Genomic DNA, 24,832 nt, shown 5'->3' with positions numbered 1-24,832 from the left:
TGTTCCAATAGCAGGGTGTCTCTGTGTGGGCCATCTGTATAGACTCTGTGGTGGTGGGTGTGAAAGGCGTGAATGGGTGTTTATTAAGGGCGTTTTATTAACTGTTCTAGTGTTCCAGCTGTTCCAATAGCAGGGTGTCTCTGTGGGGGCCATCTGTATAGACTCTGTGGTGGTGGGTGTGAAAGGCGTGGATTGGCGCTTATTAAGGGCGTTTTATTAACTGTTCTAGTGTTCCAACTGTTCAAATAGTAGGGTGTCTCTGTGTGGGCCATTATAGACTCTGTGGTGGTGGGTGTGAAAGGCGTGGATTGGCGCTTATTAAGGGCGTTTTATTAACTGTTCTAGTGTTCCAGCTGTTCCAATAGCAGGGTGTCTCTGTGTGGGCCATCTGTATAGACTCTGTGGTGGTGGGTGTGAAAGGCGTGAATGGTGTTTATTAAGGGCGTTTTATTAACTGTTCTAGTGTTCCAGCTGTTCCAATAGCAGGGTGTCTCTGTGTGGGCCATCTGTATAGACTCTGTGGTGGTGGGTGTGAAAGGCGTGAATGGGTGTTTATTAAGGGCGTTTTATTAACTGTTCTAGTGTTCCAGCTGTTCCAATAGCAGGGTGTCTCTGTGTGGGCCATCTGTATAGACTCTGTGGTGGTGGGTGTGAAAGGCGTGGATTGGCGTTTATTAAGGGCGTTTTATTAACTGTTCTAGTGTTCCAGCTGTTCCAATAGCAGGGTGTCTCTGTGTGGGCCATCTGTATAGACTCTGTGGTGGTGGGTGTGAAAGGCGTGGATTGGCGCTTATTAAGGGCGTTTATTAACTGTTCTAGTGTTCCAGCTGTTCCAATAGCAGGGTGTCTCTGTGTGGGCCATCTGTATAGACTCTGTGGTGGTGGGTGTGAAAGGCGTGGATTGGCGCTTATTAAGGGCGTTTTATTAACTGTTCTAGTGTTCCAGCTGTTCCAATAGCAGGGTGTCTCTGTGTGGGCCATCTGTATAGACTCTGTGGTGGTGGGTGTGAAAGGTGTGGATTGGCGTTTATTAAGGGCGTTTTATCAACTGTTCTAGTGTTCCAGCTGTTCCAATAGCAGGGTGTCTCTGTGTGGGCCATCTGTATAGACTCTGTGGTGGTGGGTGTGAAAGGCGTGGATTGGCCCTTATTAAGGGCGTTTTATTAACTGTTCTAGTGTTCCAGCTGTTCCAATAGCAGGGTGTCTCTGTGTGGGCCATCTGTATAGACTCTGTGGTGGTGGGTGTGAAAGGCGTGGATTGGCGCTTATTAAGGGCGTTTTATTAACTGTTCTAGTGTTCCAGCTGTTCCAATAGCAGGGTGTCTCTGTGTGGGCCATCTGTATAGACTCTGTGGTGGTGGGTGTGAAAGGCGTGGATTGGCGCTTATTAAGGGCGGTTTATTAACTGTTCTAGTGTTCCAGCTGTTCCAATAGCAGGGTGTCTCTGTGTGGGCCATCTGTATAGACTCTGTGGTGGTGGGTGTGAAAGGCGTGGATTGGCGCTTGTTAAGGGCGTTTTATTAACTGTTCTAGTGTTCCAGCTGTTCCAATAGCAGGGTGTCTCTGTGTGGGCCATCTGTATAGACTCTGTGGTGGTGGGTGTGAAAGGCGTGGATTGGCGCTTATTAAGGGCGTTTTATTAACTGTTCTAGTGTTCCAGCTGTTCCAATAGCAGGGTGTCTCTGTGTGGGCCATCTGTATAGACTCTGTGCTGGTGGGTGTGAAAGGCGTGAATGGGTGTTTATTAAGGGCGTTTTATTAACTGTTCTAGTGTTCCAGCTGTTCCAATAGCAGGGTGTCTCTGTGTGGGCCATTTGTATAGACTCTGTGGTGGTGGGTGTGAAAGGCGTGAATGGGTGTTTATTAAGGGCGTTTTATTAACTGTTCTAGTGTTCCAGCTGTTCCAATAGCAGGGTGTCTCTGTGGGGGCCATCTGTATAGACTCTGTGGTGGTGGGTGTGAAAGGCGTGGATTGGCGCTTGTTAAGGGCGTTTTATAAACTGTTCTAGTGTTCCAGCTGTTCCAATAGCAGGGTGTCTCTGTGGGGGCCATCTGTATAGACTCTGTGGTGGTGGGCGTGAAAGGCGTGGATTGGCGCTTGTCAAGGGCGTTTTATTAACTGTTCTAGTGTTCCAGCTGTTCCAATAGCAGGGTGTCTCTGTGTGGGCCATCTGTATAAATTCTGTGGTGGTGGGTGTGAAAGGCGTGGATTGGCGCTTATTAAGGGCGTTTTATTAACTGTTCTAGTGTTCCAGCTGTTCCAATAGCAGGGTGTCTCTGTGTGGGCCATCTTTATAGACTCTGTGGTGGCAATCATCATATTATAGCATGTGTATGAGACGTTATGTATTATAGTATTATAATATATACTATGCATGTTATGATGTGACAAGTTTTATGGATTACATGGAATAACTCACTTAGTAGAGATTTCATATTGACGTTTTAACATATATATCGTCGATACTTATTTCCGTCACAAAACCCCGACAGTTTCAGTATTAAAAGTCCGTCATATTCAAGACACCATATATTGCAACCTAGCCTTCCGAGGGGACTATGGTTGCGAGCTGACTTTCGGCCCTGCCCATCGGACCCTTAGCAGAATAAAGAGGATAAGAAGCAAGGGAAATTGTGTGAATATTAATTCACTTTTTGGGACTAATTTGACCAAATTTCTATCTTTCTGGGGGCAAAAAATGAAATTTTCCTATTTTTCCGATTCTTAGGGGGACTGAAGTTTGATTTTCTGATTTTTCAAACTGCCATGTTTCAAAAAAGGCACCCTAAAAGCCGGCACATACCCATACTCTTCTCTTGCCTAAGTACCCCCCCCCCCGGGCTGCCTTTTTTCGACGAATCTCGTGTCATGTCTATTATTTCACACCGCTCATCTTGACATCAAAGTTTTCCTAAACATCAAGAACTACGGCAAATGTAACGCGAACGAAGCGAGAAAAAAATCTAATTGCAGAGCCGTCTCGGACATCGCTGGTCGCCGGTATGGTGTAATTTGGGAATGACGCCCTTCCTACTTACTGATCATTTTTGCCACAAAAATCTTTTTCAAAATATGGGAGGGATAGAGTCAAACTTTGAAGAGAATTCTTCCCATTTAATTTTGATTTCATCGTGTTTAAGCCACCTTCCCAACATCCAAATGACTTTAAATGCGTTCAGCAAACAGCTAAACGGGCGTGCGACGCCGGGTACCGGCTAGTTATATTTTAATTGGATAACAGCACGAAGCGAAACTTATTCTTTATTGCCACGTTTAAATATATTTTCTTTCTCCACGTTTTCTTTTTTTGGCATATCCACCCTCTATTGTTTCTGAGTTTCTAACCATGGGTATAAAAGGAATGATGTTTCAATTGAAAATATCATCAAACAACAAACAGTTGATTTGAAGTTTTATTTTCAATAAAATGAGTCTACTGAAAATCTTGTATCGAATCATGCAATTAACACAAAACAAAAGCAATAATATTCTATAAAACTTTAATTTACTGTGGTGTTAAAGATAAGAGTTAAGTATTGAGAGAATTTATTAATGAGAAATTTTGATTTAGTGGAAATATATTAATCATATTTTCTAACCTTTTTAGAATGAAGTTACACCATTTATCATTAGTTTTGGTATTCGGTTGTTTATTACAAGTTGAATCACAAAGTAAGAATTTACAAAAAATTCATTATTTAGTCCAAGTAATGTCCATATATCTACTCAACAGGAATTTAGTTTTACATCAAAAAAAATCAATACAAGAATTGATATATTTGCATTTTGTTCTCTTCTAGGCCCCCCAGCGGTTTGCGTGAATGCGTGAATGCGTGAATGGGCATTTTCACTTGCGTGATTGCGTGAAAATTGAAAAATAATTGCGTGATTGCGTGAATTGAGGGTCCGCTGGGGGGGGGGCTCTTTTATGATTTTGTTTTAAGAAAAGATACAAAATTTGTTATTTATGATATTAAAGCTTTTGTATCTATAAATTAATCATGGTAGTTATTTGAGACAACACAATCTGGTCAAAAGTAGACTCGAACCCAAGACAACCGTAGCCATGCCTCGACCTTATTATTCACGCTAACGCTTTGCATGTTTTTTTTTATGAGAAAATCCAAAAATTTTGAAGCCTACGGAAGTACTTAACTTTTCGAGTTGTTGTTTTCACCAATTTTTGAGTATTTTTGTCCATTTTCCTAAGAAATTGGATGTTCCAGGGTCTACAAAAGTGTTCTTAACTTGCTCTTAACAATTTGGTCCTCGAAGCCTTATGTTCTTATAAAAAAACGCGTTCTCATCATAAATAAATGCTGCCATCGACTGTTTCTTAAAATAGAAATTCCCCTTCCAATGCTGACGATGCAATGACCTGGGGGGGGCACTCGATCTGAAAACGACCATACGTTCGGCCCAAAATTTGGCTTCAAAAATCGGACCCTTACAGTGCAGTGAATTACCATGAAAAATCATACCCTTACAGTGCACTTTTTCAAAATTTGTCGCCCGTAAGGGCGAAAATTTTTGCAATTTTCCAAGAAAATGTGGAATTTTTCCTCCAAAATTGACCAATTTTGTGCCAACTTTACCAAAAAATTGGCCTTTTATCACAATTTCCTACCCTTACAGTGCAGTTCAGTGCAGTTTTGTAATTTCCTACCCTTACAGTGCACTAGCTGAACTATGAAAAACTTACCCTTAAGGGCCGAACGTCTGGTAGGTCATTTACCTTGAGTGCCCCCCCCCGGGCTTATTAATGTCTAGCAGACTGTATCAGTATGCAGTTTACTATTTACGTATTCCCCAGAAACCTCCAAGTGTAATCGAAGTGAGTTTCTTTCGAAAGAAATCTTTTACATGATCCCCAAATGAATAACAGTAATTATTAAACTACAGGGTGTCCCTAATTAAAGTATCGAGTTTGAATATGCGATTGAGTAGAAAAGTTTGTGTATATAAAATATCTACAATGTATAATACAATGTATAGCAATGTGCCTCTTATCTATCAAGATCTTAAGTGTGCGATAAGAATGAAACATGTCTCGAGTAGAAAAAAAAAACACATCAAAAACATACAAACAACTTACACGCGTTGTTTATAAGAACCACTGAATAAATGTTGAGGACTTGAATGCTCTTTGAGTTGTTCTTGTATATGCTTATTTTTTTCTTTAAAAAATTGTTTCTATTTTCTTAGCCACGTCTGAAATATGAGGCTGAGATACTTCTTAATCTTTTCTCCAGTTTAGAGTTCTAATGAAATGAAAACATTTGATTTTGGGGAAGAGTTTGATTTGTTGACTACTTTGTTGAAATTTTAGTCACCGTTGGCAAATTTTCAGGACAACTATTTTTTTCGTGAGAGCTAAATTTCAATATAGTGGCCCGAGCCGCTTTGCACCATTTTCGATTATGATAAACGTGATGCAACCTTTCGTTAGGGCTGTCAATCATAAAAAGCGAGCAAAGGTACTGGGCTCGACTTTGTTAAAATTCGTGAAAAATCTCGAAAGTCTCTTTCTCCTTTAATCATTTCAATAGAAAGTTCCGTTACCAACTTTTCAATACCAACGTGCTTCATGGGTAACAGGTGGTTTAGACCTCATATCAAACCACCTCCGTTACCACATGTCAATTTCGTGTCCTTGTTTTGTTGATGTTTGTTTACACGAAGTCGTCATATTCAAAAAATTGTGGTCGGGTATTATCGGAAGTGCAGTATCGCAGAAAATTTGCTAATAATCGAGAATGAAATTTATTTTTAAATCCTTAAATGAATTTGATGTTCAAGCATTTTTCTTTAGGGCTTCAATAAATGTTTCTAAGATAAATTTGCGTAAGTTCACTAAAAACTAAGGATTCCAGCCGAGTATAACCAACAAAGATAAATTTGCCTGGATTCACTGGAGGTGAGGAGAACAGGCGAGTATGAACAAACAAAATAGCGTGATTCTTTTAGAAATATTTTAAGCAAGTTACTCAATACAAAGTAAATCAAGTTGATAATTTATTCATTCGTTGACAAGTTCTTAAACAGGTGGATTGAATTGAAATTTCGCATTCAATCAGAAAAACGCAGAATAAATACGATACGATTTTTTGCCGCCATTTTCAAACATGAATCGATGTCAATATATCAATGTGGTAACTGTTTGCTACTTTTTGAATCATGAATAGGAATTTATTTATAGGTGAATATTTTGCTGCATAATTGATAAGTGAGGATTGACCAAACACTCTTGAATTATTAATAGATTAGTAAACTTTAAAATTTTTATCAAGTATATCTATAACTATAATTTATCATGGGGTTTATTTAAAAAAAGGAAATTTATTCGTGAGATCCTACCCAGAAGAGCAGGAAAGAACAGCTGGAAAGGTCTGAGCGAAAATGTCGGATGCAGCGCAGTTATTGAAAAAGATTGAACTTTTGACGAAACAGGTTGCTAACATCGATCATGAAGTCAAGAAAAGTAAAAGTGATATTCGGAAACTTTCCTCCGGGAAATCGCATGAAGATTTAGAATCCCTGGACAAAACGGAAAGTTTGGAAAAGAAGACGCGAGATGTGGACTTGGAACAAAACAATGTACGCAAACCCAAAACATCCGCAGCTCTAAGCAATTTCGATGTGATGGAAGAGAAAATTGCCGACGAGCGTCAAAGCTATGCTGAAGGTCTCACTATTCATGGGTTAAGTCGCATCGCTACCGGTCGACCGTTCAGCAAAGTCATATGGACCTTACTAGTGATGGCCTCCTTACTCACAGCTCTCCTCATTTCTAAAGAACATTTCGAAGCTTATTTAGGTGACCACAGCGTCACACATACCGCCATAACTGCTGAAAATGAAATCGCAGTGCCCTCAATCACAATCTGCAATTACGATGGGATTAACAGAGAACGCCGACATTTTAGTGGAACTCCCCCTTTTTACACGAGACCTCAACTTGTGAGCATCGACATGCGTGAGTGTGGTAATAACTTGACAAAGTGTGGCTACGCTGGAAGAACTATGGTCGAGGTTTTATTCTACTCCAGTGATTATGTCAAATCAAAGAAGTTGAACCATCTTGTGAAATTTGACGACACAACAAATTGTTTCACGGTCAGTGGTTTCACTCAGACTTTTCCCTCTGACATCTTTTCCGTCCAACTCGTTGCGAACCGGACAGGTGACCTTTGGAGCGAGCTCTACGTCAACCCTGATTATGAGACCTTCCACGAAGCCTCACCGACCATCTATTGGGCAAGTGAAGGATTTTACCACGTCAATGTCGTGAAGAAAAAAGTTACAAGACTGGGGCTTCCTTATACTGAATGTATAAAAGGCAGTGGTACTTACACGCAAAACAAATTCACAGGAGTATACACTGTCACAAAATGTAAGAAAGGATGCTTCTGGGAGGCTGTGTTCGAAAAATGTGGCGCCATTCCGCCAATGTATAAGAAGCATATGCGAGAACCATATCGATTTAACAACAAAACATTTGTTGATGACGTCACAGGGGACGCCTGTTTACGAGAAGTTGAGCTTGATGATAAAGTGACATCGAAATGCAATACGCAATGCACCATACAGCCCTGTTATGAAGAAGATATTAAAATCTCCTTAGACTTTCATCGATCGCCAGATTTGAACTTTCTCGAATTCGCTTTCACTTATCAATCTTTCATGGTGGAAACCATTGAAGAAGTACCAGCGTACACTTGGCAAGATTTGTTCGCCAATTTCGGTGGTTGTGTTGGCTTGATGACAGGAGCATCTATTCTCTCGATTTGCGAACTTTTTATATTCTTTGGACTTGTTTGTTTTGATTTCTTTGATATTTATAGTAAAATTGGATCCAAAATTACTCCCAAGAGTAAATGAAAAAAATTGCACGCGTTCTTAACTTTAATCAGTTGTATAATTTACTCTTTAAAATTTGTATACTATGATATTTCAGGATGTTTTCAAAAATATAATTTGTGCAGAATTCTTAATTCTAAACCAGAGATTAATAGCAATATCAATCGTCGGCGTTCATATCTGAAGGATAGTAACATTCCTGAATCTAATAACCCAATGATTTTTCTCGCCTACCGTTACCACCGCCGCCTATGCCAACTCAGATACCGTTTCGTTTATACCCGCCCACCCAAGGATGATTTCCTTTCTACACCCTTAAATCTAGACTAGCAAAGTAGTCTGTCAATTAATCATGTCAGACAAGAATGTCTGAAAAATAGAAGGTAAATTTGAACAATGCTTTTTTTGACTTTGTTGATTTCAAGAAATAAAGGATATGTCATGACCAGATTGGAAAGTTGAGCCTGCGGGAAGTATTCAAAACAAAAAACTAATTTGAATTTCACCACACACTGTGCAATACATCAGATGGTTTAAGCTAATTAGAATTTTCTTCTATTAAATTTTAACTATTTATCTGTCCCCTAACTTCAATTTTGAAGTTAATAACAACTATCAGAAGTTGAGGTCCAGTTACACCAGATACCTGAAGAATGGATGCTAAAAAGTTGCAGCAAAAGATTCGATATCTTACGCACAAAATCGCACATCTTGAAAATGAAATTGATGAAAACAAAAACGAGCTTCGCAAAATCGGTACTAAGGATGAAGAAACTTCTCTCATCAACATGGCCGAGTTTAACGAAAGATCTGTTGAAAATGAAGAAGGCTGTAGGAAACGAAACTCTGTTGTAAGTGAATGTTCAAATGTTGAAGCTATCAATATTATTGAGAACGCAATGAAAAGTATCAAAAGTGAGAAACAAAGTTATGCTGAAGGACTTACCATTCATGGGGCAAGTCGAATTGCAACTGGTGGAATCAAAAGCAAGATCATCTGGTCCATCCTCGTGGTTGCTTCTGTAATTCTTGCTGGCTACATTTCCAGACATCATTGGGTTGAATACTTAGACGACCAAAGTATCATCACATTGAAAGTTGTCAGAGAAAAAACGATGGAATATCCAGCCATCACTATATGTAATTATTATGGTATCAACAGAGAAAGACGATCTTTCGGTAGTGGTAAGCCAGCGTTTAAGCGTCCAATACTGGTTGATGACAGCTTTGACTTGGGTGCATGCAGTTTCAACTTAACAAAGTGTGGTTATAACGGAACAACGTTGATGAAAGCTTACAGTGCTGAGGGAGATTACTCAAATCATGTTCTACAAAACCAATTCATTGAATTCGACAATACAACAAACTGTTTGACATTAAGTGGATACACACAGAGATCAACAGCCAAACGTCTTTACTTGAATGCTGTTGCGGATCGATCTGTTGACACGTGGAGTGAGCTTTACATCAACCCAACATCTGAAGGCTTCCAAGAAGCGTCATCACGTATTTATTGGGCCAGTGAAGGAGATTATCGTGTCGACATCCGCAAACGGATAATCACCAGACTGGGTCTTCCTTATACTGATTGTGTTGAAGGTCAAGGTACTTATACACAAAACAAATTCAAAGGGAATTATACTGTTAATAAATGCAAGAAAGGTTGTTTTTGGGAGAAAGTTTTTGAAAAATGTGGAGCTATTCCACACATGTATAAGAAACACATGCGAGAACCACACAAGTTTGAGAACAAGCTTCGTTTGAATGATACTGAGGCAGAGACTTGCTTAAAAGGAGTGGAAGAAGACCACGAGGTATACAATAAGTGCAACGCTTTTTGTAGGTTACAACCATGCTACGAAGAAGACATCAAAATGTCTTTAAAATATCACACCACAAAGAATCAGAACAATCTTCTTTCATTAGCTTTTGGATACGAATACTTTTTGGTGAAAGTGTACGAAGAAACACCAAGAGAAAAATGGGTGGATTTGTTTGCGAATTTTGGTGGTTGCGTTGGTCTCATGAATGGTCTCTCCATTCTTTCAGTCTTTGAACTGTTCATCTTTTTTGGACTCGTCCTCTTCGATTATTTTAAGAATCACTCAAAGATGAAGGATGATGGTCATTAGGAAGTTTGAGATTGTATGCTGATTATTAATACCTTAAAAAGATTAAAGTAATTAAGAATTTGCTATTAATTTGTAAATAATTTATCTGAGATTGTAAATATCGAGAAATAAAGAACTAACTGCATTGCTTCAAGATCGCGCCAGCATGAAACACCACGTAGCAATTTTTAGTTCGAATTTTCTTCATCACATTGTGATTCTGCTTATTTCACTGAGATTGTAAATAGTATATAAATGTATGAAAAGTTCTTTAGTATTTTTGGGAATTAGTTATTATAGGGAAAAGGCATAGGCTGACTGTCTAAGAATTCCTTGATGTTGTTTTAATTAAGAGTCTAACAATGGGCTCTCCCAGAAAAAAAAATGAATATGGGGGGATTAATATTGAGTTAACAAATAGCGCATGCGTACAAAATTGATGTAGAAAGACCAGGTGCTGAAACTCAACAAGACTTTTGAAATAGGATGAAGCTGTTTGTTTTGGTTACTTTAAACAACGCTGTGATTCGTAACATTTTCATTTTTACGAAGTTTGTTGATATCTATGATTAAAAAGATTTTTCCGCAGTCAACTAATTTAGTCTTGTCTGTTTAATGGATCTGAGTCGGAACTAACACACTGCGTTATGACAATTGTAAATGGACCTCTTTTCGATGTCCATTATTTACATGACCGAAGAGGAGCTTCAACATTTCGCGCTGTGCTGTCATTTTAAAAACAATTCAAGGTCTTTTTCAATCTTCCTTAATAAAGTTCAGCTGCTCATAGGATACAAACTGTGCTTAGAATCTAGTCTTTTCAAATTTTTAATTAGTTTTTAACAGTAGTTAACTATCAATCATTTATTTGAAATTGCGAACAAAAGGAATTATCAATTTCATTATATTCAGTCAATCTGAAATACAAAAGAATGGAAAATTTTACCCTTTGAAAACATTTTTCTTTTCAATTTATGAAGTGAACGGTAGAGCGAATGTCTGATTTCTTCGGCGAAAAGTTTTTTATTTGACAGAAGAATTTCTTTTCTAAGAGCTATCAGAAAAAACAAATTCAGAATTACACAAAATGGAAGTAAAAGGTTTAGAAAAGAAGATTGATAAGTTGTCATTGTTGTTTTCATCTTTGGAATCTAAAATCAATCAAAATAGAAGTGATATCCAGGCATTGAATGGCGAAAAGCATCAATCACAACCTACCAACAATCCTCCAGATGAGATCACCAAAGCTTTGAGCCTGAAGTCAATAGACAGTTCTGAAAAAGAGATTAATAGGAGTGCTTCTTCAACGCCAGATCAACTGGATGGTATGTCTTTACACTACGAAATTGAAAAACCATTTCGCAAGGAAGGAAGCACTAATATCAGTTTCGAGAGTCCTGGGTCATCCAAATCCTTTGTAATAGCTGATGCAGATGAGGAACCACAAAGAAGGGAAAGAAAGAAGACTGAAAAACGCGTGCAAAATCTACCGCGATTCTTGGTGGACGCGGAGGAGATGAAGAGAACAATAGCAAATGAGAAACAAAGTTATGCTGCAGGGCTAACCATTCATGGAGCAAACCGTATTGCGACAGGAGGCCCGTTGAGTAAGGTTATATGGTCCATTCTGGTTATTGGATCTTTCCTCGCAGCATTCGTCATCTCCAAGGAGCATTTGGAAGCTTTTTTGATGGATCATAGTTTAATCAAGACGCAGCTCATACCAGTGAAGGAGATGGAATATCCTACTATTACTGTCTGCAACTACTTGGGTATCGTAAGAGAACGAAAACACTTTGCTGGAGGTTCACCTATCTATACTCGACCGCAATTGGTGAATGTCTCCAGTCTGAGAGAGTGTGGACGTAACTTAACAAAATGTGGGTACCAGAAAGCAACGCTGCTACAAGTGAAAAACATCACTTCAGACTTCCAACATAATCATCTGCTGAACAACCTGGTAGAATTTGATGACACCACAAATTGCTTTACCGTAAGCGAATTTTCACAAATGTCTCCATCCGATATCTTCTCCATCGGATCTGTCGCCGATAGAACGGATAACTTTTGGACTGAAATCTTCATCAATCCGGCAGGTGAAACATTCTTTGAGGCTAACCCGAATATTTATTGGGCAAGTGAAGGTTTTTACCATGTCAATGTCGAGAAGAAGGTCATTCAACGTCTTGGCCTTCCTTATACTGATTGCATTGAAGGTCAAGGTACTTATACACAAAACAAATTCAAAGGGAACTATACTGTTAATAAATGCAAGAAAGGTTGTTTTTGGGAGAAAGAATTCGAAAAATGTGGAGCTATTCCACAAATGTATAAGAAACACATGCGAGAACCACATCGGTTTGAGAACAAGACTTTTGTTGATGACGTCACTGGACACGAATGTTTGGCCAATTTTGAAGAAGAGCATCATGTAGATGACATTTGTAGTGATGAATGTGATCTACCACCGTGTTATGAGGAGAAAATCAACATTGCATTGGAGTCTCATAAATCTACAAACTATCCCAATTTATTTGAACTGGCGTTCACTTTTGATTCATTCTTGGTTGAAGTGTTGGAAGAAGTACCGTCGTATGATTGGCATGATTTGTTCGCCAATTTCGGTGGTTGTGTTGGCTTGATGACAGGAGCATCTATTCTCTCCCTTTTCGAACTTTCTATTTTCTTTGGACTTGTTGTAATAGATTTCTTCGATTTGTACACAAACTGCACGAACAAAATCTCTCCTAAATCATAAGATAAAAGCTAACTAACGCTGTTGTAAATAGAACTTGAATGTATTATAATATTTTGAATTTGATAAAGATCTGTAAAGATCGAGATATCGTTCGAACAAAGTGTGTTTTTATGGTTTGATTTTTTGATCCACACAATCTTTGGCTTTTTATGTCTGATTTAATATTTTGAAAGAGTATAACGGTATTCAAAATTTTGGTTAATCTGCAATTTATAGATGATTTGATTTGTATATGTGTATATTAGCGTATTTCTAAATGTACGAAATCTATCTTTAAATTTGGTTAATCGGAAGTCTAATGTAGAGGTGGCGATACTATGGCAATGAACGTTGTTAGAATTTTTCTAGCGGAACGGATTTGTGGTTTTGTAGGGGTCTTCGATACACGAATTTCTTAGTAACAGATTCTAAAGAACTTGTCTAAATAAACAGGATTGGGCTCTTCCAGAAAGAAATTGTACATGGGGGGTCGGAGATATTTTGTCTGGGGGGTAGCAAAAAATCATCAAAATTTGCTCTGTCCGGGGGTAATTTGGGGTGTCCGGGGGGTCAGCAGATGCTTGTCCGGGGGTAAAACCTATTGTCCGGGGGGCCAAAAGTCACCCTGTTCGGGGGGTAAATCACTAAAAATTGTTATATCCTCCACCCCCAATGTACAATTTTTTTCTGGAAGAGCCCATTGGAGAAGCGACAAATAAAGTCTTTGTGTTTTCCCTTTATCAAAAATCCCTAATAAGTCCCCCTTGATCAATTTTTTCAACAATTACAAAAATATTTTCAATTGAGAATGTAAAGATTTTTCGGTTAAAAAGACAAAAATTACATTATAATAAAAAAGATAAAAATGGAGTTTAGTGTTTCTTTGATGGGAAAACGCAGACTTTGACTTTGTTATCAAAGATCAATCCATGTGGACATTTTCTGCAGAATGGTTTTCCAGCAACACATTGAACGTAATAGGTTGGTTTGTGGGGGTATCGGAAGACAACGTAGTCACTGTGTGGGTAATCAGCGCATAAGGATTTTGGGCCTAAAATAGAAAAACAAATTATGTTTTAACGTAGTCTGAATCGAAGATCTCTATAGATATACTTCCTATATAGACACCCGGGGGGGGGGGGGACTTAGGCAAAATGGGTGCCGGGTATGTGCGAGCCATAAGGGTGCCTTTTCTCATTCCTCAAAAGTCTCTCAAAGGGGTACAAATTCAAAAGTTAGTCTCTGAAAGGGTCCCAAAATCACGAAAATCAAAAATTTCTCTCTCAAAGGCTCACGATTTCCAAAGATTTTGACCAAAATTTGGTGAAAATCAAACCAAAATTTGGAAAAAATTGACCAAAATTTAGGAAAAAGTCTCTCAAAGGGTCCCAAAATTACCAAAATTACCAAAATACCCGTCACCTCGCAAACCTAGTACCCCCCGGGATAGACACTCAACCTGTCCCAAGCCAGGATAAAGACAGAGGGACCCAGAGAGGACTGATTATCCTTTCATTGTAACATCGTCTCTCTAAGAGGAAAACAGGTCGGCCAATCTTTTTTTTGTAGTTTGTAGGTCTGACAGGAGAAAACAGTTTATTTTTTCATACTATATATATTGGACAGAGGGTTGAGACGAAAATACCATTAGATGCTAGAAATTTCCAACATGTTTCGGCCAGGGCTGTTTTCAATACTTCCTATATAGAAACTCTTTTCGGTAGAGCAGAGCAGAAGCCTAGTTTTAATGCCGTTCGCTCAGAGAAAAATAATAATGCGATGAAATCCTCATAAAAACACCCCTTAAATCAAATTACTTAAAAATCACAAAGAATTTTTCTTACAGTCATTTTTCTTGTGTGGTTTGTGTGGGTGTGGTTTGCAGTGATGACCTTTACATGCTGGCTTCACTGTACGTCGAACGCAAACGTTGAATTTTTCGTTAAATTCTTGGTGAGCTGGGCATCGTTGGCAAATTGGTTTTCCATTGCTGCATTGGACGAAAACATCAGGTTGGTGTTTGCTTAATCCGAAGATGGCTCCATTTTCTTTATGATCACACAAACTGTGTGCACCTAAAATTGAAAGTTCCAAAATCGTATTTCGAATACAGTATGAAGATAAGTTGGTGCTTTTATTTATCAGAAACGGTTTCGAAGTTCGAGTGTCTAGGTTTTTCAATCACTTTTCAAACAAATTTAAAATAATTTTTTTAACAGTTACTTACACGGGCTGTAGAGTTGACTTGCGCTGCAAACTAAAAATGATCAAAAGAACATATTTCATTAAGGTGAATTTGAAGAAAAACTAGCCAAAAAAGCCTCAAAGTAGCAAAAACATAATTTTAGATTCAAATTGTAGAAAGAAATGTTAGACTGTTTCGGAATACAGCTTCTAACAAAAATGATAAGCTCAAAAAGATTCAATATCAATATATTTACCAGCGATGATGGCGATCAAGATGATGGTCTTCATTTTTGTTATTTGTTGAGATCTTCTTAAACTCGATTGGAAGTTGAAGTGATGATTTGAAATGGAAAACCCTCCTCTATTTATACCGAACCAGTTTTCGGTGGGAACATTTCAACGATATTAAAAGATCATCCAGCAATATTAGTGAGATAAAACGCTAATGAGCCTAAAATAAGCCCTTAATCTTAGAATCTTTAGAGGAGCAATTACAATATCAACCTGTTTAATTGATTTTTTGTAATAAAATTCGAAAAGGTAAACAATGGGTGTACTTAATGCAATGGTTGTTACATAAGATTTCGAGCTATCAGATTGCATTGTTTCCTTTAGCCTATGTTGTCAAAGTTATGAGATCATAAACCTGTAGAAACTCATATGATAAAAATGTTCAGACCGGGAATCACAAAACATCTGGCAGAATGTTTAAAAGACATGGCTACATGTTTGTGGTGGCTTTTCTGCCGGACGTTTAAAAGAGAATGCACTCGTCTAAACCACACACGGATCCATATAGCACTTGGTTAGCCTATTCGTGTATCTTCGTGCATTTGTTACATGTTATTTTCTATTCAATTTAAAGGGTGAAAATGCACAAATATGTGCAGATTTCGATTCCAGAAAGACGTTGAAAAAAAATTGAATTTTTTTAATCATTCCATTGAAATCAATGCACAGTGTAACCAGGCTACAAATCGATCAAAATTTGAATAGTCCATTTTTATCAAAAGATTTCCCGAAAAATGCACAATTTACAAAAGTTTAGAATGCTTTGAATTATACCATTCCTGTTTTGGGGGGAAGGGCTTTTGGAGTTACCTTTCAAAGGGGGGGGGGGTTTCAGGGGGTACCCGATTCCGCAATTCCGTCAATTTTTTCTCCAATTTCCGTCAAACCGTCTTAAATTGAACCAAAGTTCCGTCACCGAAAATTCGTTTGAAATTCAATATTTTTGTCGAAAATTTTGAATATCTTTTACCAATTCCGAAATTCCGCAAATTTTTTTGCTAAATTCCGTTTTTCTGCACTAAAATTGTCTAATTTTCCGTCTCCGTCAGAGAACCCACATTCCGTCAAAATTTTCGCCAAATTCCGCCACTCCGTCCGAAAAAAGGGCCGATTCCGCTCCTCCGCCAACCATGAAACCCCCCCTTCAAACGCGGTATGGGGACGTGCCGCTGGTCAGGGTACCTTTTCTAGGCTCTATGAAGATATCTGACAGGGTCCTAAATTTACTAATTTTCAAGATGGTGTTCTTGACAGGGTCAACTTTTTGGTTATTTTGGACAATTTTCAGGGTGGAAATTCGGAATATTGCCAACTTACGTCAATTTTTCGATTTTTCATTCAGACAGGTTCCCAAGTTTTGTAAACAAGGTGTCCACTTTTTAAACTCCAGCGACACGTCCCCGTCGGCCGTCAAGGCCAGTACCCCCGGGCAGCAATCACACCAATTGTCATTAATTCAATGAAATAGGGATGTTCACTTGAAGAATAAGAGGTCAGTTAGACAAAACTGGTAAGACCATAGATACAGCGGATTCTCCAACTCGAAAGCTCACAGGGAACACAAATTAGTTTAAGTTAAGGAAGTTTCGAGTTATGGAGTAAAGTTTTTTTTAAGGCAATGGTAACTGGAGGGACGGGAAAACTTGTTCGAGTTAAAGAGACTTTATTGTATTCATAAAGCCCAAATAGTTTCCTCCTGGTTGACACTTAACTATACCAGCCAGTTTATTCTTTAGAGCAGACTACATTCCTACGTAATATAAATCGAGCAATATGTTTTAAACTTTCATCGTTGGTGCACCAGATTAACATTGCAGAATTGCATCGTGTTTAAAGATGAACCCAACACAATGTTTCCTGAAAATAACAAAACGCCACCAACACACCCACCTAAATGCAAAATTTGCGAAGATTAAAAAGATTTCAAGAGCTTTAGGTAATTTGTAAAAAACCCAGGTTGATGATAGTTAATTCCTCGATGGTTTATTCAACGGAAATCCGGTGATATGTAGAATGAAAACTGGAGTGACTTAACTTTTAATTAGATCGGTTCAAATTATATTGTAAGCTATTTGAAGCTTAATTAGCCTATGCTATGTAACAAACAATTTGATTTTATCAGAAAATTTGCTGGCACATATAGTGACCATTTTTTAATCCCAACAAATTTTCCACCGGAAACTGGTTCGGTATAAATAGAGGAGATTTTTTCATTTCAAATCATCACTTCTACTTTCAATCGAGTTTAAGAAGATCTCAACAAAAAACAAAAATGAAGACCATCATCTTGATCGCCATCATCGCTGGTAAGTTTCTTTTATTCTGAATCCCCTCAAGATTTTTAACTCTTCGATTTTCAAAACACTCAGGTGAAACAAGGCATATTATATATTAGCTCTCATATATAGCTCAAAACAATCGTACCAACGAGAGGATTTCGAAAAGTGCTGGGTCAAAATTTACATTGAGTCAATCTGAAGATATCGGTCAAAAACTGATTTTGACGTTATAAAATACATCGAACAAACACGTCATGAGTAAGATTCAAATGACATCATTATTGAAAAACGGCGATAACTTTAATTTTATTAATGCAATCAACACCAAATTTTGACTGGAGTTGTAAATTAACGATTCTGAAATATTTGTTAATAAAAATTTCAGAATATTTAGATGACGTCATTTGTTGTCGGGAAAAATTAAAATACGTCAAAAATTGCTGACGCCATAATGAATTTTCAATTTTTTTTCATAACATATTTCAGAATAAAAACATCGTAAATAATCAACATCTCCAGTCAAAATTTTGCTTTGATAGTAGTAAGTTAATCGGAATTATCGCCTTTTTTCAATAATGACGTCATTTAAATTGTCTTTTTGACGTGTTTTTACTTCATAACGTCAAAATCCGTTTTTGGCCGATATCTTGAGATTGGCTTAGTAACAATTTTTGACCCAGCACTTTTCGATATCCTCTTGTTGATACAATTCGTTTGATCTTTATATGAAAGTTAAGGGATAATGGGAAGCGATGTGCGTCACGCAAAATTTATTTTGGAAATGCCTTGTTTCACCCGAGCATAAGAGACAACAAAAAGAATTCAACGTACGGTGACGGTAAAATTTTTCTTCAAAGATTTACCTTTAACCCATCACTTTAATGAAATTTCTTTTCTTCTCATTTTTAGTTGCCAGCGCAAGTCACTTCTACAGCCCATGTAAGTAACTTTACTTTGACGAATCCATTCCGAATCGATGTTTTGATGAGATACAAGTCAAGAAGCTTGAGTGATTTGTTTAACAAGTCAAGGTGCCAATATTCATACTGTATCCGAAATAAGATTTTCTAATTCTCAATTTTAGGTGCACACAGTTTGTGTGACCATAAAGAAAACGGAGCCATCTTTGGATTAAGCAAACACCAACCTGATGTTTTCGTCCAATGCAGCAATGGAAAACCAGTCTGCCAACGATGCCCTGCTCACCAAGAATTTAACGAAAAATTCAACGTTTGCGTTCGACGTACAGTGAAGCCAGTATGTAAAGGTCATCACTGCAAACCACACCCACACAAACCACACAAGAAAGATGACTGTAAGAGCAATTCTCTGAATTTTATATTTTTATGAAATGAGCTCTATTTCTTTTTTAGATTTTCATAGTTTTACACATATACAAGAAAACCCTCTGCAATGAAGTAATCTTCTTCGAAAATGATTATTCTACCTACCTTCTATTTCAGGCCCAAAATCCTTATGCGCTGATTACCCACACAGTGACTACGTTGTCTTCCGATACCCACACAAACCAACTTATTACGTTCAATGTGTTGCTGGAAAACCATTCTGCAGAAAATGTCCACATGGATTGATCTTTGACAACAAAGTCAAAGTCTGCGTTTTCCCACCAAAGAAACACTAAGATTTTATACTTGAAATGTATGCTAAATGTTTAACATGTTTTCATTTTTTCAATACTATTGAATTTTTTTTTATGCAAAAATGTAATACTTGCTTTTTAACAAATAAATTTCCAAATCCTCAGTCATAAAATGCTTGTTGTAAGTTCTTTAAATCACATATGTGTTTGATTTTAATGTAGAAAGTCATACTCTTTTAGCATGTTACAGCATTCAACTTGAGTAACACGATTTCTGTACTGGGGGAGCTGAATGGGAGTTTTTTATGCAAAATAAGTGTAAACATCGGAAAAATGGACACCACAAATAGCTCCTCTTCAGTACTAAGATCGGTCATACTCGCTTAAAAGTTGTTTACATATTGTTTAGAGAGTTTTCAGATTCTATACCTTAGCGGCCCTTTTTACAGCGGCCCTTATTGGCGATTTAATTGGTCTCGTGGATTTTGCAATTTTAACCTAAAAGCGGCGTTAATTTTCATCATTATTTTTCAATTAAAAGGATTTTAGGTATGATTCAAAGACAAAAATTATCCATTGTTTTATACTCAATATTCAAAACTTCAGTGAAATATTTAATATATTTAAAAATCAGTGATTTTCGATGGAATTTTCAACAGTTTTCTACTGAAAAATGACATTTTAATGTAAACTTTAGTCAATACTTACTGATTTGAAGCATAAGTAGCCATTTTTACAAATTTTTGCGTTATTAACGACCCTAATTAGCTAATTAGCGTAAGCCCAAAATTATGCTGTTGCTTTACAGTATTTTATCAAGTTTCATGTTGATACAATCCATCAGCTGTAATAGAATTGAAATTGAATCAAAATGCAATTGAGTCTCAAATAAACTCCCTCGCTCAAAGGGTCATAAATTCGAGAAATTTGAACAGAAATTTTGGGAGAAAAGTGCGAAAAGTCTCTGTAAGGAGTGCAAAAAGGATAAAATTTTCAAAATTCAGTCTCTCTTCTTAGAAGGTTTCGATTTTCGAACTTTGGCTCGTCATCTCGCAAACCTTAGTACCGTACTTACCTTACCCTGAGTTTCAGAGGTTAAGTTTTCAAAGAATATATTAACCTCTGAAGACCAATGCAATAATAGAAATTTTATCGCGCATGTGTCAATCTAATCACTGTAGAAAAAATCAAAGATGAAGAGCAAATATTACCATACTAATGTCTAGCAGACTGTATCAGTATGCCGTTTACTATTTATTTACGAATTCCCCAGAAACCTCCAAGTGTAATTGAAATGAGTTTACACTACTAACCCGATCACCATTCCTCACGGACATCTCCATTCCTCACTATTCCTCTTCTATTCCTCATCATTCCTCAGCGTTCCTCGAACGTTCCTCAGGAATGGAGATTTCAAAACTTTGATTTAGCATTCCTCATCAATTCCTCGAACGTTCCGAATGGACATTTATGACGTTATTTTCAAGCGTTCCTCACTCGTTCCTCGAACGTTCCTCAGGAATAGAGATATTTCAACTTTGTTTCAGCATTCCTCATCTATTCCTCGAACGTTCCTCAGGAATGGACATTTCTGACGTAATTTTTAGGTGTTCCTCACTCGTTCCTCAAACGTTCCTCAGGAATGGACATTTCTGACGTTATTTTTAAGCGTTCCTCACTCGTTCCTCGAACGTTTCTCAGGAATGGAAGTATTTCCTTTTCACTTTATTGTTCCTCATGAGCCATCTTTTTTGCAAAATTCTGCTTCAGCCATCTTTTACCTACGATAATACCCTACTTTCGTGCAAAAAATCATGATCCAATCGGGCTCTGTCACATTCGAGGGTTTATAGTCATGCACCTTGTGCCCAAATCAGAAACTTTGAATGAGTCAATCTTGAGAAAAGCTGGTAACTAACGCACGGACATGGGTTAATTTATAGGACCTCCATCGGGTTAAGTCCAAAAAGCCTGTAGGGATTTCCGATGAATTTAAAACACAGGGTTAAAAAAAGCCCTAGTTGTTTGTGAGCTTCCGTTACTAATGTGTTCTAAAGGAAAAAAGTATTTCTCTAGCCCTCTCTTTCTCTGGAGGCAGAGCCTAAAATTTTAAGCAACATGAAAGTTTTTGATATTGAATATCCCCGGGGGGTTACTTAGGCAAAATGGGTGCCGGGTATGTGTGAGCCATAAGGGTACCTTTTTTCATTCCTCAAAAGTCTCTCAAAGGGGTACAAATTCAAAAGTTAGTCTCTGAAAGGGTCCCAAAATCACGAAAATCAAAAATTTCTCTCTCAAAGGGTCACGATTTCCAAAAATTTTGAGCAAAATTTGGTGAAAATCAAACCAAAATTTGGAAAAAATGGACCAAAATTTAGGAAAAAGTCTCTCAAAGGGTCCCAAAATAACCAAAATTTTGTCTCTCAAAGGGTCGATTTTCGATTTTCGGCTCGGACATACCCGTCACCTCGCAAACCTAGTACCCCCCCCGGGTGAATATCTTAATCATGAAAATGTATTAACAGCTCCAAAATTTTTTTTCCTGAGGAACAAATGAGGAACACTTTTAAATAACGTCATGAAAGCCCATTCTTCAGGAACGTGCGAGGAAAAGATGATAAACGATAAAGTGAAGAAGAAATATCTCCATTCCTGAGGAACGCTCGAGAAACGAGTGAGGAGCGCTTAAAAATAACGTCATCTATTCCTGAGGAACGTTCGATGAAGTAGTGAGGAACGCTTAAAAATAACGTCAGAAATGTCCATTCCTGAGAAACGAGTGAGGAACGCTTAAAAATAACGTCAGAAATGTCCATTCCTGAGGAACGCTTGAAAATAACGTCATGAAAGTCCATTCCTGAGGAACGTTCGAGGAACGAGTGAGGAACGCTTAAAAATAACGTCAGAAATGTCCATTCCTGAGGAACGTTTGAGGAACGAGTGAGGAACACCTAAAAATTACGTCAGAAATGTCCATTCCTGAGGAACGTTCGAGGAATAGATGAGGAATGCTGAAACAAAGTTGAAATATCTCTATTCCTGAGGAACGTTCGGGGAACGAGTGAGGAACGCTTAAAAATAACGTCAGAAATGTCCATTCCTGAGGAACGTTTGAGGAACGCTGAGGAATGATGAGGAATAGAAGAGGAATAGTGAGGAATGGAGATGTCCGTGAGGAATGGTGATCGGGTTAGTAGTGTTATTCCGAAAGAAATCTTTTACATGATCCCCAAATGTATAACAGTAATTACTAAACTTTTAATTATGGAAATGTCACTTTAATTGAATCGAAATAATAGACAGACTTTATGTTATGATTCTCTATCACTGACTCTTTTTACAAAGCATTGATGACTTTTTTAAATTGTGTTTTCAACGACGGGAATAAAAATATCAACTTTGAACTTCATCCAAGATCTTGGATGGTCGTCATGGTTACTTTTGTCTTCGTTGATTGCGCAACAATAGAATCTCGATTCGTCGGCACAGCGTCAATATATAATTTTGACCTGTGCTATTCACGGTATACTTACCTATAACAACCCAAAATTTTTTCCCGACACGCTAAAGCTCTGAAGGTGTCGGGAAAATTTAAACAGAAGTTAAGTTTGGCCCGCTCCTTCAGAGCTTTTAGCGTGGGCGGCCGTCGGGCCGTCAAACCGCCATCAGAATACCTTATCGCCGGGGAAAACTTCGTCGGGGAAAATTTTCGTCAGGGAAAAATATTCGTCACTTGCTGGTAGTTGGTAAACGCATTAAGGCTGGGAAAAATTTTCGTCGGGAAAAAATATTCGTCACTTGGCCAAAATTTCGTCACTTTCCCCCCCCGACGAAGTTTTCCCGATAAGGGAAATAAATTTAGGGCGTGCACGCTTCTGCTGCGCGCGCGAACGAGGAAAATTTTGGATCAGTTCGAATTTTAGAGCCAAGAGATTGGTTTGAGTTCGGTGATGATTCGAATGTTTTGTAAAAACAAAATGGCAGCAAAAAATAGGTAAACAAACGGACATTCACTTAAAAGCGAATGTCGAAGGCTCTGCTCTGGACATGTAGCTTGAATCGAATAATTGCAGAACTAGTAGAACATTATCTCAGTTGATTTATAAGCTATGAAAGATTAACACATCGCTATGGTTACTTTGAAAAGTATAAACAACATGGTCAAAATGGTGGTCCCGATTTTACCAATGGTCAACTTTTTAGCAGTCCATACTACATTATAGTTTTGCTTGGTTGTATGTCGGTTGTTCACTTGTTTTTTCTTCGTTTTTTTTTAACTTGTTTGCTTTGTAAATACTGTGACAGTACAGATATGCCTAGGTGCTGTTTAATTTTCTACCATGAGTAGAACTTTTTAGGCAATCGTGACACACAGAGACCATTCCATTTTTTTTTTTAATGAAGAAATTACAACAACATGCAGCTTGTTTGTTGTTTTGTTGCTTTCTTTCAAATGATAGAATGATAGAATTACCTGATTGATTCCAAAAATTACATATCATTTTTTTAAATAATTGACATGACGCACCATATATACAGTAATGTCTACTGTAACTTTGACTTTTTATAGACTATAATGCCAACATATACCACCGTTAACTGCTCTAACCCTAGGGACTATCTGACAAAACATGAGCTACGAAAGTGTTTTTATACGGTGCCATAAAGTATTATTGAATAGACCTTTTTTCAAAGAGGCAACCCTGTTGAATAATTATGTAGTCCAGCCATACAAACAATGATACAGCAAAGCATAATAAATTACTGTTTCATGCATATTGTAATAATTATGCATGGGTGTATCATTGTTTTTCTGCTGGACTACATAATTATTCAACGGGGTGGCCTCTTTGAAAAAAGGTCTATTATACTAGGCAGAACTGTCTGGTGTTGCATTGAGAGGAAATTCTTGACACCAGACAAACAACAGACTTTTACTTAATTACAGTTTAGTGGACTTACTTTTGGCTGGGTGCTCCACCATATGCCATACAATTTGCGTCCGGTCTGGTGTTTAGATTGTCTCGTGGTAAAAATTTGACACCAAAATGCAACCAGTGCTTCTGTAAAGTCTGGTGTTTCAATGAGTCCTGTGCCTTTTGTGAGGTTTTCAAAGCCCCTTTTTCTTTCTCGAAAAGAATGCAATGGAATATCAATCAAAGGCTAACCTGAGATCAGATCATCATCATTTTTTGCTGCACACACTGCGTTGAAGCTCTAAAGAGATGAAAAGAAAGGTGACCGTACGTTTCCGCTTCCCCGATGGACATTTCCCCGGCGGATGTTTCCCCAAACAGATGTTTCCCCAACTATGACCAGACTTTTCCCTGAACAGACGTTTTCCCGACGGATGTTTCCCCAACCGGAAAAATCAAAAGATTTTTCAATTCAAAAAGTAAAAGTTGATATCATATTAGGGATCTTTGACAAAAAACTTTCCAATTTTTTATCGGCATTGGGCCGATAAGGGGGTGGGGGGGTCCAACTACATACCGATAAAAAAACAAGTATTGAGACGAAAATCCTTTCAGCCAATTTCTTTCTGATTTCGTCCACAAACTCCACTGAAAGAATATGATTTCACTTGCTTTCACCTTTGCGCGCAAATTCGCAGCTTTAAAAGAACAGTTTTGAACTAGCTTTGATAAAAAACTCTTTTTTCATTGGCCAGCGCGCTGCCTTTTCCTTCGAAATGTTGCGACTTCATCTTGTCATTTTAACTTTCGTTTTGATTAACAATATCAGTGCGGGTAATGAACAAACTCA

General features: G+C 37.8%; 4 protein-coding genes across 4 annotated transcripts; 3 read left to right on the top strand and 1 right to left on the bottom strand.

Annotated features, from left to right (window-relative positions):
• Positions 1 to 6,400: 6,400 nt before the first annotated feature.
• Positions 6,401 to 7,882, top strand: LOC136815010 (acid-sensing ion channel 4-like). Its single transcript, XM_067071444.1, has one exon. The coding sequence runs from the start codon at positions 6,401 to 6,403 to the stop codon at positions 7,880 to 7,882; it is 1,482 nt and encodes a 493-aa protein (XP_066927545.1).
• A 632-nt stretch (positions 7,883 to 8,514) lies between these two features.
• LOC136815009 (acid-sensing ion channel 1B-like) lies at positions 8,515 to 9,993 on the top strand. Its single transcript, XM_067071443.1, has one exon. It carries the CDS (start codon positions 8,515 to 8,517, stop codon positions 9,991 to 9,993), a length of 1,479 nt encoding a protein of 492 aa, XP_066927544.1.
• A 3,520-nt stretch (positions 9,994 to 13,513) lies between these two features.
• Positions 13,514 to 15,228, bottom strand: LOC136814988 (uncharacterized). The gene is made up of 4 exons (XM_067071421.1): positions 15,151 to 15,228; positions 14,937 to 14,966; positions 14,554 to 14,784; positions 13,514 to 13,760 (listed from the first exon to the last, which is right to left on the bottom strand). The coding sequence occupies exons 1-4, from the start codon at positions 15,182 to 15,184 to the stop codon at positions 13,582 to 13,584; spliced, it is 474 nt and encodes a 157-aa protein (XP_066927522.1). The 5' UTR covers positions 15,185 to 15,228; the 3' UTR covers positions 13,514 to 13,581.
• A 2,187-nt stretch (positions 15,229 to 17,415) lies between these two features.
• On the top strand, positions 17,416 to 19,239 carry LOC136814957 (uncharacterized). The gene is made up of 4 exons (XM_067071382.1): positions 17,416 to 17,493; positions 18,376 to 18,405; positions 18,551 to 18,781; positions 18,930 to 19,239. Exons 1-4 carry the CDS (start codon positions 17,460 to 17,462, stop codon positions 19,106 to 19,108), a joined length of 474 nt encoding a protein of 157 aa, XP_066927483.1. The 5' UTR covers positions 17,416 to 17,459; the 3' UTR covers positions 19,109 to 19,239.
• Positions 19,240 to 24,832: the final 5,593 nt, after the last annotated feature.

Source organism: Clytia hemisphaerica, unplaced genomic scaffold, assembly GCF_902728285.1.
Source record: "Clytia hemisphaerica strain Z4C2 unplaced genomic scaffold, Clytia hemisphaerica genome assembly, whole genome shotgun sequence".
Classification (NCBI taxonomy): Eukaryota; Metazoa; Cnidaria; class Hydrozoa; order Leptothecata; family Clytiidae; genus Clytia; species Clytia hemisphaerica.
This window is presented reverse-complemented; position numbering and strand designations above follow the sequence as displayed.

Bases quoted from the DNA above. Each gene is read 5' to 3' on its own strand.
- LOC136814957 (XM_067071382.1), top strand. From the start codon at position 17,460: ATGAAGACCATCATCTTGATCGCCATCATCGCTG. The intron at 18,406-18,550 runs GTAAGTAACTTT...TCTCAATTTTAG, and splicing joins AAGTCACTTCTACAGCCCAT to GTGCACACAGTTTGTGTGAC. The intron at 18,782-18,929 runs GTAAGAGCAATT...CTTCTATTTCAG, and splicing joins ACCACACAAGAAAGATGACT to GCCCAAAATCCTTATGCGCT.
- LOC136815010 (XM_067071444.1), top strand. From the start codon at position 6,401: ATGTCGGATGCAGCGCAGTTATTGAAAAAGATTGAACTTTTGACGAAA.
- LOC136815009 (XM_067071443.1), top strand. From the start codon at position 8,515: ATGGATGCTAAAAAGTTGCAGCAAAAGATTCGATATCTTACGCACAAA.
- LOC136814988 (XM_067071421.1), bottom strand. From the start codon at position 15,184: ATGAAGACCATCATCTTGATCGCCATCATCGCTG. The intron at 14,967-15,150 runs GTAAATATATTG...GATCATTTTTAG, and splicing joins CTTGATCGCCATCATCGCTG to TTTGCAGCGCAAGTCAACTC. The intron at 13,761-14,553 runs GTAAGAAAAATT...TTTCTATTTTAG, and splicing joins ACCACACAAGAAAAATGACT to GCCCAAAATCCTTATGCGCT.